Below are 19,947 nucleotides of genomic sequence, written 5' to 3' on the forward strand. Positions count from 1 at the left end.
TAATCATCATGTATATATGAAAATAACAGCTATTAATCTGTATCACTAAGGAACTAGCAATGTAGTTTTAGAGAGTTATGCATTTATACAATATTTTTAGCTTTTCCGTTAGCTTTGTGCTAAGAATGTATTAGTGATTGCTCATGTGTCTAAGAATGTAAATTCTTAAAATTAAAGAAATTAAAGCCTAAATCCTTGGAAATGTGAGCTGAATTTAAGTGATTCTTCAGTAAAGGTATTTAAAATTCTTGAGAGAAACCAAGTCACCTCTCTGAAAACTGTCTTATGAGGTTTTCAAGTTGAAATGGTTACCAGTTTGTCATTTTGTGTTGTTCTATAGTTTCTCCAAGACACACTGGATGCCCTGTTTAACATCATGATGGAACATTCCCACAGTAATGAGTATGACATCCTTGTCTTTGATGCATTGGTAAGAATCAGCACCAAGGATTTTATTTGTCAAAGTAAAGAACCTTATAATTTTGAATGAGCTATGCAGTTGTTCATTTCAGAGAATTAGTCTTAAAATCCCTACAGAACAGATGGAATATTACTAATTGACTGAAAGTCTGATTTCTTTTACACTCTTATATATCAAGTTATCAGAAATATTTGAGAATGGCTGATATTTAAATTTGAAATGTGACTGTAGCTAATGATGTCTGTTTAGATCTACATCATAGGGCTCATTGCAGACCGGAAGTTTCAACACTTTAACACTGTTTTGGAAGCATATATCCAACAGCATTTTAGTGCAACACTGGCATACAAGTAAGTTTGCTTTCTCTTCTTCCTCTTTTCCTAAACCTTCACCATCACATAAGAAAGTAAGTCCAGTTTGTGACTTTTCTGATGTAATTAATGGTGACTTGTTTTGATGCTGCTGTTTGTTTATCTGGAAACAACCCTGCCTCTGAGAGACATATGATTATAACTGGAATTAATGAACAAGAAGTCATTAATTTGGGGTTAACTGATTCTTTGGCATTTGTTTTCTGTTGTGGATTTTGCTGGGTCTGAACACTTCACCTGTATCCTGTTAAATTTATCAGAAGGTACTTTGCTGAAAAGCCTCTCCCTTTATATCCCTGTCCTTAAGCTGAAATGTCTTGAGTGAGGGCTTGAGGATGTCCTTAACCCATTTACATAGGTTTCCACGTATTTTCTTTTTTTCTTTTCTTTTTTTTTTTTTTTCAGCAAGCAAACTCAAGAGGAAATAAATTGTTTGGGAACTGTCATGTCTTCATATGCATTTCAGTCTGATGTTGCACGAGGAGGGTTTCAGTGCAGTGAACTGGAATTTTGATATTTGTTATGTGTTCTGCTGTGAAATGGAGTTTTAGCATTTGTTACATACTCATACCACTAGGCAGGTGGACAGACTTGTGGGTGGGGTTTTCTTATTTTTTCTTGGCTTTTTGGAGCTTCCAGATACTGCCCAATGGGAATACATGGTTTCTTAGGAGAGGGTAAAAACTCTGGAGACAAGTTATGCAATAAATTTAATCCTGGCTTCCTACTTTATTTAGAAGAGGTTTTTACAGATGATAGTAGGATAAAATGACTTTGAATTAGGAAGGAAGGTTAACATTTTCAGTTAGTGCTGATTTTGGAGATGTGCTCTAACAGGATATATGTATTTTTTTAATCTACCTGAAATCTTGTTCTGGCAGCTTAATGGGGTGGCAGATTGAAGCAGTAATTTAATTTGGGATATAAATGGTTTGAGGGTATCTTATAGTGTCCTGTGCTGAATTTGCATCAGGTCTAACTCGGGATATGTCACACAAATCATGCATTAGAACATGAGTCTGCTAAAGCTGAAAGGCAGCAGTGCACAATCAGCCCTTTCTCACTTTCTAGGAAAGTTGAAGTTAGCATTATTGGGCTCAGACAGTTTTAGTGCAAACTACATATTGTTCTTTAATCATCTGTCACTCCATAGGTAATGAGCATGTGTAGTTTAATGCTTTGTGTTATTGTGAAAGAGGAGAAAGATGGCACAGAGCCTCTTAGCCTTATTTGCATAAAATATTTCTAGTGTCTGGGGGTTTCTGATGATTTAATCAAGGCGTTACAGGCAAAATAATAATTTCCATGACTGTTCCCCACGTAATGTCTTTTCTTGGCATTATTGATTCCATGCACTTCATGGCAGATTTGCTCTGTTTCAAGAATCATTTATGAAATAATCAAGTAGCTTTATATGGCCAAATTCCTATTTAGGAAGGAAATTCCGTGTCCCAGACATATTATGACCATGTTACACTATGGTCTATTGGCCAAACTGTTATGTATTTATTCAGTTCATATTTAGTCATCCATTTGTCCTAGCTCTTACAGAATTCTGAGAGGGCTTAACACTGACAGCTGAGGGACCTTGAGTGGACTGCCCCTACATACAAGCTGCATAAATTTTGTTCCAAACCAGAGAAGATATAAAAAGGAGTAAATGGAAACACACAAAGGATGTAATGCCCAGAAGGCTGAGAGGCTGAAAGCACAGTATTTTGGTCCTGAAATGAGAGTTAGGCAGTAGGACTGAGGATGTGTATTAGTTACGCAGAGAGTTTGGTTGGTTGGTTTTGTTTGTTTAGTGTTAGGGGAGAGTAGGTTCCCATTTTTGTAGTGATGTAAGAAAAAATCCCCAATCACCTTTATCTTAGTTCTTATGGCAACATTAAGATCAAGATTACATCATTAATATTGGTTTAATCATTTAAGATGATTCTATAAATATAAATTATGGGACTTAGTGTTAGATGAACTTTTGCACACTCGTAGCAGGCTATGTATTTAGAAAAAAAGTTGCTTTTTGGATAAAAATAAGGAAGTGTTTAAATAAAATAAATACTTTAAGCAGATATTGTTGTGTACCAGGATAATGTAATGTTTACATGCAGTTAATTTAGAGCAATGTTTAATCATTGCTTAGTGTAGGTAGGCAGAAGTAATTTTGTGTTACTTTGTGCATGTATATTGCAAACTTCTGTAAAAGTGTTTCCAGGATTAACAAAAAAGTTAGAGAAGTTAATTTAAAAAATGAAAAAAGATTATTTAAACCATGTTTTTTTGTCAGAGAAGTTAATTTAAAAAATTAAAAAAGATTATTTAAACCATGTTTTTTAACTTCAGGAAATTAATGTCTGTTCTGAAGACATACTTGGATACTTCCAGTCGAGGGGAGCAATGCGAACCTATCCTAAGAACTCTGAAAGCACTGGAATATGTTTTCAAGTTCATTGTTAGATCAAGGACATTGTTTTCACAGTAAGTACCCAGGATAATGTCATTTAACTTGCAGCCCACTATCAGAAATAGAAGGAGACTTGAGAAACAGAAACAGTTGATTCTGGAGCAGAACTGTATTTTTGATTTTCACAAATAAAACATAAAAGCTGTCAACTGACTTAAAATACAGACATTGCTGAGGTATTTTTTTTGAGAAGGAATGTTCTAAAATCTGCTTTCTGATTCTCACTGTAAGTTCCAGGGGTGTCTTTAGTAATAGGAGCCAGTTTCAAAGGGTGATTATTCTTTGTGTCAGGTGGCTTGGCCTAAGACTAATGGATGGACAAACATCGTGACAGATGGCTTGAGGCTGGATACTTGTCCTTGAGAACATGGTGTTCAGCAGCTCAGGCTGTGCATAGAACAATGCAATTTTCAGTGATCATGGTCCAGCTGAATTTAGAGTTTCAGATCTCCAGTTAAGGACTTTTGTACAGAAGACACAATGGGCTAGATATGTGTAGCTCAGCCACACGGATGAGGTGTAGTATTTACAGATGGTATTCAGGTTGAGGGATAAAGGAGGATGGGAAAATGAAGGAGATGAAAACTGGAAGGAGAAAAACTACACATTGGTAACTGTCCCTCCCAGCTCTCCTGACCTTTAAGGCTCTCACTATGTGCCACAAACCCATTTCCTCCCTTCTTTAGAAGATAGGCAGGGACAAACTTGGGCCTGTAGGTAGCCTGAGTGGTTGGATGTTATGTTTGTGGTTGGCATTCAAGAGAACAGGAAGGTGCTATGGTTTAGCTGGTTTTGCTCAGTGGGAGCTCTAATACAATTTCTCTCTGTTATTCCACCATCTATTTTTATTTTTTTCCCACAAAAATCTGGTCGATTTATAGTTTTGTAAAATTAAGTCTACTTGAGTTTTGAAGTTTTGGTTGAAGTAGGAGATTCAGAAGGTATTTGCTGCTAGTAGATAGCCCCTTAGAAATATTTTTGTCTCTAGGAATTTGCTATCTATAGTTGGCTACAGGTGAAGAAGGTATAAAGCTGTATAAGGAAGGAGATGGTGCTCACAAGAACAGAATACAGACAGGAGTTCAAAAGCTTTATTCTATATTTTTATAATACATGTCATGGCAAAAGAGAAGATGTAGAGTTTTGAGTAAGGGATCATTGTGTAGGGCATCACAGGTAATTTCTGACTGGATGAAGGTCAGAAGAGAGGGGATTTGTTTCAGGTCTCCATTTTAATCCCTAGTATGTACATCAGACAATCTGTCATAAACTAGATTGTTGCAATATGTTGCATGTTCATGTAATTAGCTATACATACCTACTCCTACTTAACTGGAGGTTTGAAATGCCAAATTCATTATGGAATTGTTGTTATATGCAGAAATAGCTCTTGCCAATGGTACCCTGGTTAAATAACCAGACAGTGACCAGTATCCCGATGCTGCATATCCAGCTCTAGCTGCTGTGATCCAAGTTTTGTAGTCAATTTCCTGTTGTCAGACTGGCCATGGAAAAGAAGAAAACACTGAAAAAAAAATATGGATTAATGTATTTTCTTCCCATGAGAAAAGTTATGATTTACAATTAAAGTACTTGCAAGGGTTGACATTAGCCTTCCTGGAGACAAATATTTTGAATTAATAGAGCTGAGAGAGCTCTTTAGATCGTTCTCTCATTCATTTGATGGCTTGCTTAAGAAACTAAGATGCCTTGTGGAAAAGTAAGAGACATTACAAAATTAAAGGTATGTAGGAAAGAGGTGAATAATGATTTCTAGCATTAGACATAAAATAGGAGACTCTTTTGCTTGTTGTCAGGCAGATACATTGAAGCTAACCAAGTTCTACTTTAATTTGCATTCAGTGCTGTCGAAGTTCTAGAGATGTAAGGAAAGCAACAGGTTTTTTACTCCAGTCAGCTGAGCTATAGTTATGTTGTGCAGCTGTTTGTTTTGTACCTGTGTTTCTTAGAAAGGTCATATACATTAGCCAAAGGTTTACATAATACAGACTCTGAAAGCATGAAGTGTTTGCTTTCCTCCTTTCATTGGCCTAAGATCCATTGTTTCCAAGCAAATAATTAGTTGTCTTTTAAAATTTGCTTTCAGAACAGGTGATTTGAAGTGAAATTTAGCAAAGAACATGTGTCGTATACTATGTGAAAAATATCCTAGAGTAGCTCAGTTGTAGTGGGAAAAAAGAATCAAAATTGGCTTTTTTTACATATATCACTTTGTAAGGGACTTTTCACTTTCAAGCTCAAATCTGGGAGATGTCATACTTTAAAGGCTTTTAAAACAATTGAAAGTGGTTATGTTGTGTTCAGACTGAAGAATTGCTACACAATACAGGGAAGAGCAGTAATAACCCATTGGGGAAATATCTATGTACATAAAAATGCATCAGCTTCTGAAATATATGTTTAATGTTAAATCTGTTACATTTAGGATGATGAAACTTTCTGATTCTGAAAGGATAATCAAATGCATCTCTCAACAGATTATATGAAGGCAAAGAACAAACAGAATTTGAAGAATCTATGAGGAGACTCTTTGAATCCATTAACAACCTGATGAAAAGCCAACACAAAACTGCCATTTTATTGCAGGTTGGTGTGTGCTTGGAAACCAGCTGGGTTTGGTTTTTAATATGGTTTTTGTTTGTGGGCTTTTTATTTTTATTCTTGTTAATTCAGGGAAAAGACACTCTTAGGAAACTTATCCACTATGTCTGTTTTGTAATTCTCCTCTGTTGGAAGACCAAGTTGTCTAGTAAATTTGAAGTCTAGTTTGAAAACACCAGGAGAATGTATATTTATAGGAATTTTATAAATATAATGAGTGAAAGAACCGAAACACAGCTGAATCTTTCAAGGAATCTAATGACAGGAAACCTCCAGTGAGACCTGAATGTTTAATTCTTGAGTCTCTTCAGATATTTCTAAACAGGGATTTCACCATCTTAGTTTGGAAAGTAAAGTTTAATGTATCAGCCTTTTGGAGGTATGTTATTTAAACAACTGAAAATAGGATCAGAGTTTCCTATTCCCATCCATTTTAGTGATGTCAACACTTTGGAATCTGATCTTTTAATAAAACTGGAAAAGAAGGAGTTATTTCCATCATTAGTATCAAATGACTTGTATGTAGTTCTGTATTAAAACAGATAACTATCGAGGCTTCCTGTAAAGTAAAAATCAGAAGATTTTAATTGGGCAACTGCAATATTGATACTTCATACATTCTTTTCTATGAACTCAGTGTATTTATTGGGCTCAAATTTTTCTCTGGCTTTGCGTTTTGATTCCTTTTGAAATGACAGACTAGAAGTGGAGGCCAGTGAAAAAGTCTGTTTTGAATAAAACCTCAGGTGGCTGATCTTGAGTTTTGTATTAGCTGACACTTTGCATGGAGTGATAATGTGCACCTGCATAAGAGCTAAAAAAGTAAACACTGCTCTAATTGTATAACAACATGGTTGTAGTGGTGTTCTAAATGCATTTGAAAATTGCTCAGATACACTCTGTCATTATTTGATAATTCTGTAGAGACCTTCCTGGGAATAGTTTATACATTTGGATACTGCATCAGAAGCAGGAGAAACTTGTGAAGAAAGAAAGTGTTGAAAGTAATTCCGAAAGGGATGATTTATATAATAATGTTTGTAATAATGTTGTTATGGTACTTGTGCTATATCAGTTTGTTAATTAAGAACTAGATCTTGGAGGCTTTTATGCTCTTTGGGAGAGGCATCATGGCACTGCATGGTGCCCTGCCTGAATCTCCAGGTGGTTGTGTGGGATGGTCCATCTGTGTTTTCTCTAATGAGCAGGGTAGTTCTCTCTTGAGCGTGACAAGCAATCATTGTAGAGGTCTGTTTTGCTTGCTTAACTGTTGCTGGGGCACATTAATGTGTCTGCAAGTGGCAGTGCTGCCTGTGAAATGACTGCTGGGTGTGCTTAAGCACCAGTGTATTGTAGTGCTAAGTGGCTTTGGATGGACTCAGGAATGCTGATTTTGCTTACCCTCGTTTCTATATTTGCATATTTAATGCTAGTTCTGAATATTACATCTGTTTAGCAAAAATATATATCTTTGCTGAAGCTTTTAAGAAATGACAGAACCTTGAAAATAGAGCTGAGCAGGACTAAAGGAAAGAAGTCTATGCCCATTTTCTTCTTAGAAGGGCTAAAGGAAAGAAGTCTATGCCCATTTTGAAGAGCAACTGTGTTCCAAAGGCAAACTAGCTATTGAACAGTTATACTTTGCTCAATACCATATGGAAAATTAAGATTTTGATTTTCTGAGTGCTGTCAGTTGTGAAAACAGTGTCCTATTTATTCACAACCATGAAGCACTAGTGGGCTTTTAGGTATCTAAATCTGTACTGGGTACTGGAAGTTCTCTTTTTAGCAGGAACATTTTATGGCAGATCTGAAATACTGGTTTATATCATAACTTTGCTGTTGTTTCCAGTACTGATGACTCATACAGCTGTTTCTGAGAGAAGCCTACAAAGAGGTTGCTTTACATACAGTAAATAAAACCACTGCATTAAAATTATACAATTCTAATAGGAGAGGCATGGAATGAGAAGTGTCTCACTGTAGCTTAGTGTAGGCTGCTGGAAATAAGCTTGTTGGGGGGATCAAAAATAAAATTAACCCAACACTTCCCCCCCACCTTCATTATGAGTTCCACAGGCAAGTTAGCCATAGCTTTCACAACAGACAGTGTGTATTTCTGTGCCTGTGCGGAGGAGACGTCAATGCTGATACTCAGATCCTTCTGCTCTGGTAGGTGGGTACAGGCCAGAAAAATGGAGATAATTTCTGGTGAGATGGAGGAGAAAGGAGTAGAAAGAAATTCATAAGTTTGTCTCTCTGGCTACATTCAACACTGATTTCCCATGGGGAATTTGAGATGACAGTGATAGATGTTGTAGTAGTACAAACTTAACTTTGCAGACTAAGGGACAAGTGGTTATTCAGAGATACTACAGACACATGGGAATCCAAAGGTGTTATGCTTCACATATCCAGAGAGAAAAGTTCAAAGACTCTGTTGAAATAATCAGAATATCAAGCCAGGCACAAATCTATCACATTTGAAATTATCATTGATATGAAATAAAGTGGAACACAGATTGGTAAGATCAATTGATTGAGTCCAAGTAGATTACAGTCCAAAGATACCAGAGAGGAAAGTTTGAGAAGCCCTGAAGAAAGCTAAAGTAATTGGCTTTCTCAGGATATTAAAACTTAAAATGAACTAGTTTGCTGAGCCTTGTAATGTGAATTCTTAACTCTTATTTCATCCTTGGTTGTCCAGATACCTGTGAGGTTTAACTTTAGAAGATTTAAAGAATTATTTTGAAACCTGAAATGTCTTGGTCTCTTCTAATTTTTTATTTTTTATTTTAAAACTTGAAATTCGCTATTTTAGTCAGTAGTGATTCCCCAGTCACTATCACTGATAGCAATCACACTCAGACTTGTGCTGAATATTAATTCACTCAGGAAAAGATTGTTTATAAAATTGCATGTTATATGGAACAGCCTAGTCAGTGCCAGAAGCACTTCATTGTTTCAATTTAACTTTATCTACTGAGGGATATTTTACTTCTTAATCTGTTATATGCTGTTCAGGTTTACAAAAAGTTTAAAATGTAGCTTTTCACTCCCTTGCTCTAAAGCTGTCTGAAGTGGAGAGATGCTTTGACTTAGTGTAGTGCTGAGTGGTAGATATCTGGGTCTGTTCATAAGAGCTTTGAACAGCTGAAGACTGAATTGTTAGTTTATAAAACATGTCACTCCAGGTCAACTGGAAGTGTACATGTTAATCCAAATTAGCCTCTTTTGGTGTTGTTTGGGTTGGGGTTTTTTTTTGTTTGTGGGGTTTTTTTTGTCTGTGGGGTTTTTTTGTTTGTGTATTTTTGTGTGTTGGTTTAGGGTTTTTTCCTTTTTCCTTCTTGTTTTGTTTTGGCTTCTCAACTTCAGCATTGCATGAAGTCATTTTATACAATTGCTGATGTTTGAAAGCAACCAACTGACCTGCAGTGACCTGTGTGCAGGTCCTGGGATGGCACTTTGTGAAGAGTTTGCCACTTGTAGTTGAGATTAGGAGTGTTATAGATTCACTGGTGTATGTAGCAGTGTGCATGTGTGAGGTAAGGATTCCTCCTTTGAACAATTATTTACAGATTTTTCTTGTACTTATCTAAAATAATCATTTCAGAACTTACACTGACTTACTGAAGGAGCATTGATCGTCCTACAAACTAGACTTCAACCTTTCTTTAATTTGTTTTGATAGAGATCATGGTACAGCTCTTTTGCATATATCAGTTACTTCTCTGTAGCCATTGCTGATAAATTTTGATAGTATTTAGAGAATTTTTTCCTAAAATCTCTACTTCTGAAAGATAGACTCCTTGAAATCTGGAAACCTGGAAACAAATTTCCAGAACCTGTAAATAGTTTGGTGAGGGGAAGGTAGGGAGGTGTCAGAACCTGCTTTTCTTTCTCTTAGCACTTGAGGGAAAAGCCCCATCATATTCAGCAGGTATGTTTTGTGTCTGTGTAAATCACCCTGTATTTCTGGGGAATAAAATTGGATGAAGGATTTTTATATTTCAGATTATGTGTTTTTATAAGGCCATACTATTGACTTTTGTATGGCCAACAGATTTGCAGTCTGAGTGTGCCCTTTCACTGACTAGCTTGTGCTCTCAACCTCACCTTACAAATCAAGCCCCAGCTTCTTTTCCAACTGTTCTGTTCCCCAACTGACATGCCACATTTGACCTACAGATGGTCTTGTCTGTTCCAAATGTCAGCTATGCCCAGCTTGCTCCTAGGCAGTGATTTTAGAAAGCAGAACTCCCAGTGCTATGCTTGCTTGCAGAAACCTTATATGACACGTTCTCAAGGTCACTGACACATAGGAAGAAGAAATTGTCTGTGGCATTGAAAAGTATGACAATAATGTAACCTGAAGATGCCACCTTTCTCCTCTCATTCCTCCCCACACTGTTTTGATCCATCCATACTGCTGCAGTAGATTTTAAGAACTTTAATCTATGCACCTCTACACAATTTTCTTTGGAGAGAATAAGGCTAGAAACATACTGACAGTGATGCTTTGTTTCAGGTGTACAATGGGCAAAGGCACAGTAACTTGTTAAAAGTTGCCTTGATAGCAAGTAAAATTAGATTAAGCAGCAGAGCACCAATGATTTCTACCAATATACTTTTCATCTCATGGGTGCTTGAATTTCATGAATATGTATAATGGAATGCTGCAAAAGAGGGCAGCTAAAAATAAACTTGGTCAGGAGTAAAGGTTAAAATAAATTTAACAGTACATTGTATATGTAAGAAATAATTTTCTGCAGTGCTGTGGGTTTATCTGTGTCCTGCTTAAAAAAACTAATCTCTTAAGGTCTGAAGAATGCAGAACATCCTGTACTGCTGACTAGGAGGTTTTTATGACTTCATTAAGGGCTGTGCTCAATTGTGTCCATAGTGCATCATTCGAAGCAATTATTGCAAATGAAACTTGGGAGTCTAAAATGATGCAGGGGATATACTTATTATTGTACTTCAGTTGGTGCTACAGATCTGCAGAGCAATGGTAGCTATACCTTTCCCATTTCCCACCTCGTGCAAGTATAGAACAGGGAATATGAGAAAGCCACACAGCACAACAGACCAAGTGTCAGTGGAGCACTGCTTGAAATACATGGTGCCCACTGGTGGTCCTGCCCTTTACCAAACATCTTCCACAGTAACTCTGAATAGCTATAAAATGAAATTCAGATGTTGCTGCTGTACAGTGTCTTCATACAGTACCTGTCACTTGAAGAGTGAGAAACAGCACATTGCTGAAATAAAACAAGCCAGGGCGAGTTTCTAGCCCAACACACCATTTGTATGGGTGTTTTAAGCTGCCCCAGGGTTTCACAGTCTTGTTTAAAACTTTATCTGAAGGCATCTTAAGGCAGCATTGAGCCACTTTGAAACGCTGTATACACCCTTGTGCAGAATAAACTTTTTTTCAATCAAGACCTGAATAGTTCTATTTTTTTAATTGTCTACTACAGTGGAAGATGATATAAATAAAATGATAGCTTTGTGGTGTTGAAAAGATCTAAATGAGAGCCAAAGAAAGCTTTGCTCTCTTTGCCTATATTCTAACCATCTACTCTCAATAAAGAACAGACTAAGTTTTTAACAAGGAGCTTGCTTTGTGAGGTACAGAGAAGTGTGAGCCTAGATAGGCTTCTAACAGGTAGATCAGTAATAGAAGACTTCACATCACTGAAATTAGTTCTCAGCAAAATCTTAGTAGAAATTAACACTCAAAAAGTGCACAATCAAGTCAGTACTGCAAGTTAGTCTTTATGGGTATTTGCCCTAAGTATTAGTATTGATTATGAGCCTGAAGATTACCTGCTGAAGTATTCTTGTCCAGGAATAACAGTAACATGCCTCTTTGTTATACTTGTCTGGGTAAGGTTTGATTATCCCACTACACTGTCAAAATATATGTCAGAAATTGATAGGATAAGATAAACCATCACATAGCTTAGCTGCAGATGGTTGGTTAGGGACATGACAACCCTTTTCATCTCTTCTGGAAAGTGTGGCTTTGGGGTGGATAGATGACTGCTGTCCTGACTTCTGCCTCCTGTATGGCACCTTTCTTGGATGGAATTGATACAAGGTATGATCAAAGAGCTCCTGCTTTGATCAGTGCTTGGTTTACATAGTTGCACCATAATGACACTTCTAGTGGTCTGCAAAGAGAATATTTTCTACAAAGACAGTCTTCACCCTTCCACTGGTCTGCAAAGAGAATATGATCCACTTGGGACTGTTGTATGTAAGTTCCTCTGCATATCCTCAGCATAAGAGCCCATGTGTGACTCTGTGGTGAAATTAATATTCAAATGTGATGCAAAATTTCAGTCTGAGCAAACAAGTTGAAATATAATGTTTGTTTTTTGTGTATTTGTTTCAGTGTGTGCACTGTATTGTTTATGTCCATGTAAACACCCAAGATTGATGTGATCTGTGTATCAATGCAGGTTGCTGCCTTGAAGTACATCCCATCAGTTCTTCATGATGTTGAAATGGTCTTTGATGCCAAGTTACTAAGGTGAGCCACTTAGAACATTTCCTAGATGTCAGCAATGAATTTTTATTGATCAATTTAAGTCAACAAAGCTACAGCAGTTCTTACTGATCAAGACAGTGGTGGAACCCTGGGCATAAATTTTGAATAGGGAGTTTTCAGGTGATGACAATTCATTGTGGTGGCCCAACACTAAGGCAGTGACTTAGTTAATAAAATAAGCAAGTGGAGCTTATTTTTATTTTTCTTTTCCTCTCTCCCTGCCCCTCCCTTTATAAGCTATACTCCAGAAAACCAAATCTGACTTTAGGAGCTGGAAAAAGGATCTTTATTTGTCAGATCAAGATAAATTGCCTCCACTACATGCAAAAATGGAGAGTAATAAAGTAAATGGAATGTAATAAACATTTGTAAATGTGGCCAAAATCCTGATCTTGTTTCTCTTTAAAGTTTTCTTTGCAACCTGATGCTGGTCCCTTGCCAATATTTGTGATATATATAAGTCTTAAAAAGTGATAAATCTTCAGAAACACATGGTCTTTTGCTCTTTCTCTCTGCCTTCATTAACACATGATTAATTTATCTGTATGGTATTTATGACACTTTTCCTTTACATGCAGCCAACTACTATATGAATTTTACACTTGCATTCCACCAGTGAAACTGCAGAAGCAGAAAGTGCAGTCCATGAAGGAAATAGTGCGCAGCAACCTTTTTAAAAAACAAGGTAAATAGAAAATGCCTTTAAGGCTCTAAATAAATAGGTGTGAAAATGTTGACTGACATATGTTTTCTGCAATTCATGTTTGAAATTGAGTGAAACTAATACCGAGAGAGTGTGAATGGCAGAAGTCTGAGCTCTGGAGAGCATTCATCTCTTCTACAAGAGGGCTATTGCAGCAGGTGTGATTGCTGGCCTAGAGCAAGGAACATGATCTCAGAGGAACAGTTTTGTGCGGTTTTCCTATGTTATAGTGGTTAGGTGGATGAGCTATATATCCTTTCAACCCATTTTAAGGTCTATAATGGAATAGGAACATGAAGTGAAATCTTGTGAACACAACTGTTATAAAAGGCCTTTGCCTGGGAAGAGGACAAAAAAGTCTTATTGTCCTCTGGACTACTCAGCTGCAATGCAGCATTCCTAGTTATAGGAATTATGATGTTTGTTAAGCTTTAAAAGTTAGTTTAAAACTAACTTTTTTAGTTAGCTTCTTTCTCCCCTCTCAGGAGCAATAAATGATACTGAAAGGTCTTTATCAGCCTTGTACTTAGTTTTCCTTCGTGTTATCACAGAAAGGGAGTTTTTGCAAGGGAATCTTACCAAAGATGCCAAGTTTTGCATGGTTTACTTCGTCTTCAGTGTCAAGTGTTCTGTCTCCTCTCTCATGGACCGAATGGCTTCTTCCCTCTCAGCATCTTATTGTTGTGGAGATAACCTTCAGAACTTGAAAGGCACACAGACTACTCAGATGAATGTTGATGTCCTTTATGTCAGGATTTCAATTTCTGACAGGTTATAGATAATGATTCCAGGAACTTGACAGTACAACAGCTCAAATAGTACTGCATATGAGGAGAGTGAGAGAGGATTACTTTGCTCACCTCATTCTGTGTTGCCAGGAGAGTGATGCAGTTCTAATGAGCTAGGACAGATAAAAATTCTGCTTTATTGTAAGCTCTGTGTTGCATTCTATTGAGACAGAATTGTATATTGTAGGCTTTAACGATAATTAGCTGTCTGTTGTGTTTTGAGACCATTATAGATCTCCTGGAAAAAAAAATTAGGAAAAGAATGTAATTAATTTTACTGTTTAGATTAAATTAGATAGCATTTTAATGTATATTTATGTTAATAGTTTCATGGTCATCAGCTGTTATTTTTTAACTATATATAAGAGTCATCATTGACTGAATTGGTGAAACTTCAGTAGCTACAGCTTAGCTATCTCCAGACACTGATCCAGGCTATTAAGAGCAAATCCAGCTAATTAATCTTAACTGTTCTAATTACGTATTCACAGTTTTCTCTGGTAGTTGACTGTATTTCTGTTTTACAAGCAGAGTCTGATATATCATTGCATTACAAATTGCTTTTACTGCTGATGCTTCTAGGATCAGAACTTTCAGACTTTTTTATCTCTGGTGCCTATGGTGAGTAGCATTTAGAGCAGAACAAGAAATATCCTCACAAAACTGAAAGGCTTGGATTAAAACAATGCACTCTCTACAATTGTTGATCTGACTAGAATTCACTCAATTACGCTGACTGTGTTTAATACTGAGAAATAAGCACAAACTATAAGCATTTTTTGGGGGGATATACATTTACATTAGTAACAATCCCCTATGCAACACAAAGGTGTGTAAGATAGCAGCCTGGTCTCTCAGGTTATGAAAGTTTTGGTTCCTCTCTAGTAAAGCCACTGCTTTGCTACCTGCAAGAACAGTTAGAGACTCAGACCAGCTGGGCAATATAAGCCCAATAGTACTAAGGACATATTGCTTGCTTTAATCTGACTTTTGCTGATTTTTATGCTTTTACCATGATATGTTGGTCTGCAGTCAAATACTAATTTTCTGGAAGAAGAACTTCTTGTCATTCTGTCTCAGAATCATGGTAGGCAGAGAATAAGAGCAGACACTTCTGTGAAATAGCAGTGGTTCAGTTATTTTTCTTTCAAGAAACTTGTCTCACTGAAGTGCATTTGGTATTGGTTCATAGATCAGGAGTTTGGTCAGGACAGCAGATCCCATGCTTGTATAATAAGGAATAAAGCCCTAATAAGGATTCAGAAGGAAAACAGTTGAGCATGCAGTAACTTGTGTGCTTCACAGTTCTACTTACTTGTGTCTTCCTCCTTTTAGTGTACATCCTACAGCTTCTTTCTTCATATCTCTGTATGCTCCAGAAGAGAAAAGAGTGGGATTCCCAAGAAGTTATCATTATAGTCTGCTTAGGTTGGTGCTTGTTTCGTGTGTTTAACAGGTCTTTGCTTTAGCTCTGGCCTGTAATGCAAAATACTGCAAAGCTTTTACTGCTTGCAGATAAATAATAGTAGTAGATTGCTGGTGGCTTGTAAATACAGCTTGTCTGATGTCTTGAAATATATAGCTGGTATGTCATGGGAAATGTCTACCTCAGGATATGTTGTGAATTATAAAAAGGGAACGTGCTTTCTGTTTCTGTATTTTTGAGGTAATAATGAATAAGAAATTTTGCTAAGAGGAATTCTAATCCCAGGGACCTTTTCTAAAAAACAATAAATGGTGGGTTTTGCATGCTGCTAACCAGATAATAAATAGATTTTAATTTTTTTTTCCTAGACAGGTAGGTAGAGGGCTCATTTACTCTTTAATTTGTAGATTAAAAAAATGCATTGTCCAAAAGCTCTCTGCTATTTTTTGATATCAAACACCTGACATCAAACCCAGGCAGCTGAGAGCATAAAGACAGCATATCATACTCAACCCATTTGCCAGTCTAGCTGCTTTGCACTGCATCCAGTATATCTGAGTAGTCATTGCAATCCAAACTTGCACAAGTAATTGACAGCTAAAGCATATCCATTTGCTAATATGTAGAAATTTTATGCTTGTTTATATGCTTGTCATGACTGCATATGCAAGATCTACCCTAAAATGTTTTTACTGTAATACTTGGTATATAATTACATAATATACTTAGATGTTGATCTATTTTGAGGAGCCTGGGGAAACGGATTGATTTTTTTTATGTATTAGTTTACAACAGGAGAGAGTTCTCTGAAGAAGCTGTTGCCCAAAATGGAGTAATCAAGCGAATGTAATTTAAAAATAAAGCTAAAACATGCCCAGGTTGTTTTAGCTTTATCATGACATATTGGTGTAGAAATATTATGACTTATGTCATGATACTGCTAACCAGGGAATATTCTTGCTAACTAGAAAAATATTCAGTGTTTTGATGAAGCAACAGAATATAACAGCTTCTTCTTGGTAGCATAGGGCTTAGAATTGCTGTTATTGTTGAGTTTGAAATACCTGAACCTGACAATTTCCCTGTTGTGTTTTTCTTGTTTTCTTTTACTGGGGAGACAGTGTTACCTTTTCACCATCCTCAGTGTAACCCAGTCAGGCTCAAATAGTCTCCTGCAGATATATATTTCTTTTCCTGAGACCATTCCGTGAAGTTTTCATTCCTCTAATGCAGTATGGACAGCTAACAATGTTACTGTTGCCTCAGTGGTGGTATCCAAGTACCTGTTAGGACATTTAGTAATGGAATTTCTCTTTTTAGCAATTATCTTTACACCTTTCCTTTCATCTAACCTGCCCTTACATTACTAATGGCAGAAAATCATCCTTGTAATAATTCCAGGGTGTTCTACATCTAACCGATATTTTACAATTATTTGCATTTCTGTTTGTTTTCAGCCTTCAGGTTGCAATTACTATAGGGGAAAGACTACAACATGTTTAAGTGCAGGCACTGGAGAATGTGCAAAGACCAATACACAATTAAGTACCTCTGATACTACAGTGGTATGAAAAAAATTCTATACTGTACTATTGTAATACTGTGCACAGTAAATAGCAAACAAATCTTTTTTTCATTTACATTGCTGTGATTAGAAATAGAAAATTCTGGAGATGCTTTTATGCTCTACATTAAATACAGTTGATTTGAAAATTAATTGGGTAAAGAGCCAACTGTGTGTGTAGGGTGTCAATGACCCCTGATTCATTACTCCACACAATGAGCTGGAAGGTAATTTACAAGAATGAAAGCACATGTAGTCTATCACAGAACAAGATGCACCATGATAATTAAGGTAAGATTGCCAATAGTATCATTAACTAAAGTTCACGTTTATCTAGAACAGGTAGTAGGTTTTGTGCCATGAATATGAAATATATTTAATGACATTGCTAATTACAGTGAAGTCTATTAATTTGTGTGTTTCAGGTTATCAATTTTTCTTCCAGACTTTAGTCTCTTTCCATGTTGTTCATTACGGTTCCAGTTCAATTAATTTGCTTCCCTTCCCAGTGGTACTGTCTTTATAATTCACTTGGGCTTCATATATTGGTGTTTCTATTCTTTGACCCATTGATATTTACAACACTTCGTGAAGAAGTAGACTTGTGAAAATATGGAAAGGTGTTTTCAAAAAACAATAAAGCCAGTGAAATTTGTCTTTATTAAATAAGTTACACATGAACCTGAAGTTGGAAACCTTGAGGGTAAACTGAATTTATTGGTATGTATGCCCAGGCATTCAAAAGTTTTGACTGTAGACTCATGGAATGGAGTGCTTTGATCGGATAGGATACACGGTCCTGTGGACTGCTGCTGTAATTGATCTTCAAAGGCCCTGCAGCACTAAAGCACTTTTAGAAGCCTTTAAATTAAATTGCCAGGTTTTCTGTTGAGGCATTGATTTCTTGTTCCCACTCTATAACTGTAACACAGCTTGGAGAGGTTGCAGTGTCTCAGGTATTTGAGTGGCTGAGTGTAGGAAGATGGATGCTTTTGGCTGCTTGTGCACTTTCACCATAACATTTTGGGATGTTCTAACACGATGTGTGAGCACATGAACAGACTTTTACGCAGTTTTGTCTTCAGACAATATTATGTCCTTTTTGGTCAGAGGACAAGACATCTTAATTTTTGACACTTTCCTTTTAGATCACTAGATATTTCATTATTTTAAAATATCAGAGGGAAATAAATGTTTGTCTTGTCCTGTATAAGCAACCCAATGGGATTTCAGAGTCTTGTTTATGATGTAAGACTCTGTCTTCTGTCATGTCTTTCCCTTTGTATAGTGGGATATAATGGATTATTCTCTCCCTCTCATGGAAAGTTTTGTTAGAATTGCTTAGTTTCTGTATAAAACTACTTTTGAGTTATCACTGTTTTGCTGAGGTTTTTTTGTTGGAGTCTAGGAAACCTATTGCCAAAATTCCCTCACCAGTTCTCCAGTTTTGAGAGATCAACAAATTAAGATACAGCTGCTTCCAAATGACACAATGTTTTTATTGTATTTAGTGTTGGTGAATTTGTTGTTTAGTGTTGGAGCTAGATGTTTATTCTAAGCTCGCCATGGAATATTCACTGACATTATGCTGAAATTTGTAAATGAGTTAGCCTGGGGAGAATTGGTTTTTATTGGTGTGAAATGAATATAAAATGCTTCGACATGTAATAAAATGTGTATGTGTTGATAGTGCTGCTTTTGACTTTGTGTTCCCTAGAGGTCCACTCCTGATTAGGGGTTTGTGCTGTGGCAGAACACTGAGAGATCTACTTCAAAGAATATAGACTCTAAGTAGGTCACACAGATGGTCACTGGCAGGGGTGGGAATAGAGTTTCAGTCTCTTGGCTTGAAATCCTGGTCCTGGGCTCACTGTGGCTGTAGACATGGCTGCTGCATGTTCAGCATATGCAAACCACTTGCTGATTTTGGAAGAACAGCAGAAAAAGGCATATGTTAGCAGTAGGGGTTAATTTACCAGATGCCAGAAGAAATGCTGAGACTGTAGCAATTATTTTTCTCTCACTGAAGAACTCTTTCTGTTGTACTATTGTTTAACAAGACAGGTACATGCACACCCCCATAATGAGCCTGATGTCCTAACACTCATGTACATTATCAAATTTTACCTGTGAAATACTTTATTTCATTTCACTACTTGAAAATGATTGGTAGTTTATGTGTTGGTGATGTAGTTTACTGTTTTAATCCTTAGGACTGTTTAGAAAAAAGTTTTTTAAGGAAAAGTAGGAAGAGCACTCATTTCTGATTAAGCATCTTTCAGTTTAATTATTATGGCCAGAATTGAGTTGCAGACATTGATTACAACTATTATAATCTTAGATTTTGTTCCTACCGATACAAGTTCTTAAGCCAAAGTTTTTTGGTCTTTTGGGGTTTTCTTCAGTGTTTTTTTTTTTCTGCACTGTTTTCAACACGACCTCTCAACGTTTTGAAATGTTTGAATGTAGGAGATTGTTAATATATGTGATTCTACTGTTTTCAGCTACTAGGAAAAAAAATCAAATTACTCACTGTTCATAAATTCCTTTAAAATGGTTCTCTATGGAAATGGTCTTTCCCGTGGACTCTGTCATGAATCTTGGATTTAGCTGTTTTACATATGGGCTTTTTTTCAGGGGTAAATTACCATTAAAACATCACTTCAAATCCTGTATTCATTGTTTGCCAGTTCTATTCCTGCAGTATTTTGATATAGATAAGGATGGCATAAGCATATCTGTAAGTATTTATCTGCATGCATTTGTGATGAGCATATGTAGGTTAAAGCAATTATTTCTTTTTCTGGAGTAGCAGGTGACATGCTTGATATTGCTACTGGTAACTTTTTGTTAGACTTGACCCACTATGTCAATTTTTTAGTTATATTTTGAGAAATCTTGTTATATGGAGGAAATCTCAATCAAGTTAGGTGAACTAGTTTTAACAATGAACTTCTAAATGGATGTGTAAAACTTGGTTTACAATTACTTCAAGTAGAAAAGAGAGAACAAAGACATATTACAGCAATTGA

At 36.4% G+C, this 19,947-nt stretch overlaps 1 protein-coding gene across 1 annotated transcript in view; it reads left to right on the forward strand.

The window, feature by feature from the left end:
• The window catches only part of DOCK2 (dedicator of cytokinesis 2), a gene marked incomplete at its 3' end in the record, with an annotated part of 62,891 nt that overhangs the window by 28,599 nt on the left and 14,345 nt on the right, over positions 1–19,947 (forward strand). Inside the window, exons 20-25 of the mRNA XM_009073879.1 lie at positions 341–430; positions 671–771; positions 3,136–3,270; positions 5,755–5,863; positions 12,346–12,416; positions 13,013–13,119. Of these exons, the coding sequence (XP_009072127.1) occupies positions 341–430; positions 671–771; positions 3,136–3,270; positions 5,755–5,863; positions 12,346–12,416; positions 13,013–13,119 (613 nt within the window). The remainder of the gene's footprint in view (positions 1–340; positions 431–670; positions 772–3,135; positions 3,271–5,754; positions 5,864–12,345; positions 12,417–13,012; positions 13,120–19,947) is intronic.

This window comes from Acanthisitta chloris, unplaced genomic scaffold (genome assembly GCF_000695815.1).
Source record: "Acanthisitta chloris isolate BGI_N310 unplaced genomic scaffold, ASM69581v1 scaffold8404, whole genome shotgun sequence".
In the NCBI taxonomy this organism is placed as follows: Eukaryota; Metazoa; Chordata; class Aves; order Passeriformes; family Acanthisittidae; genus Acanthisitta; species Acanthisitta chloris.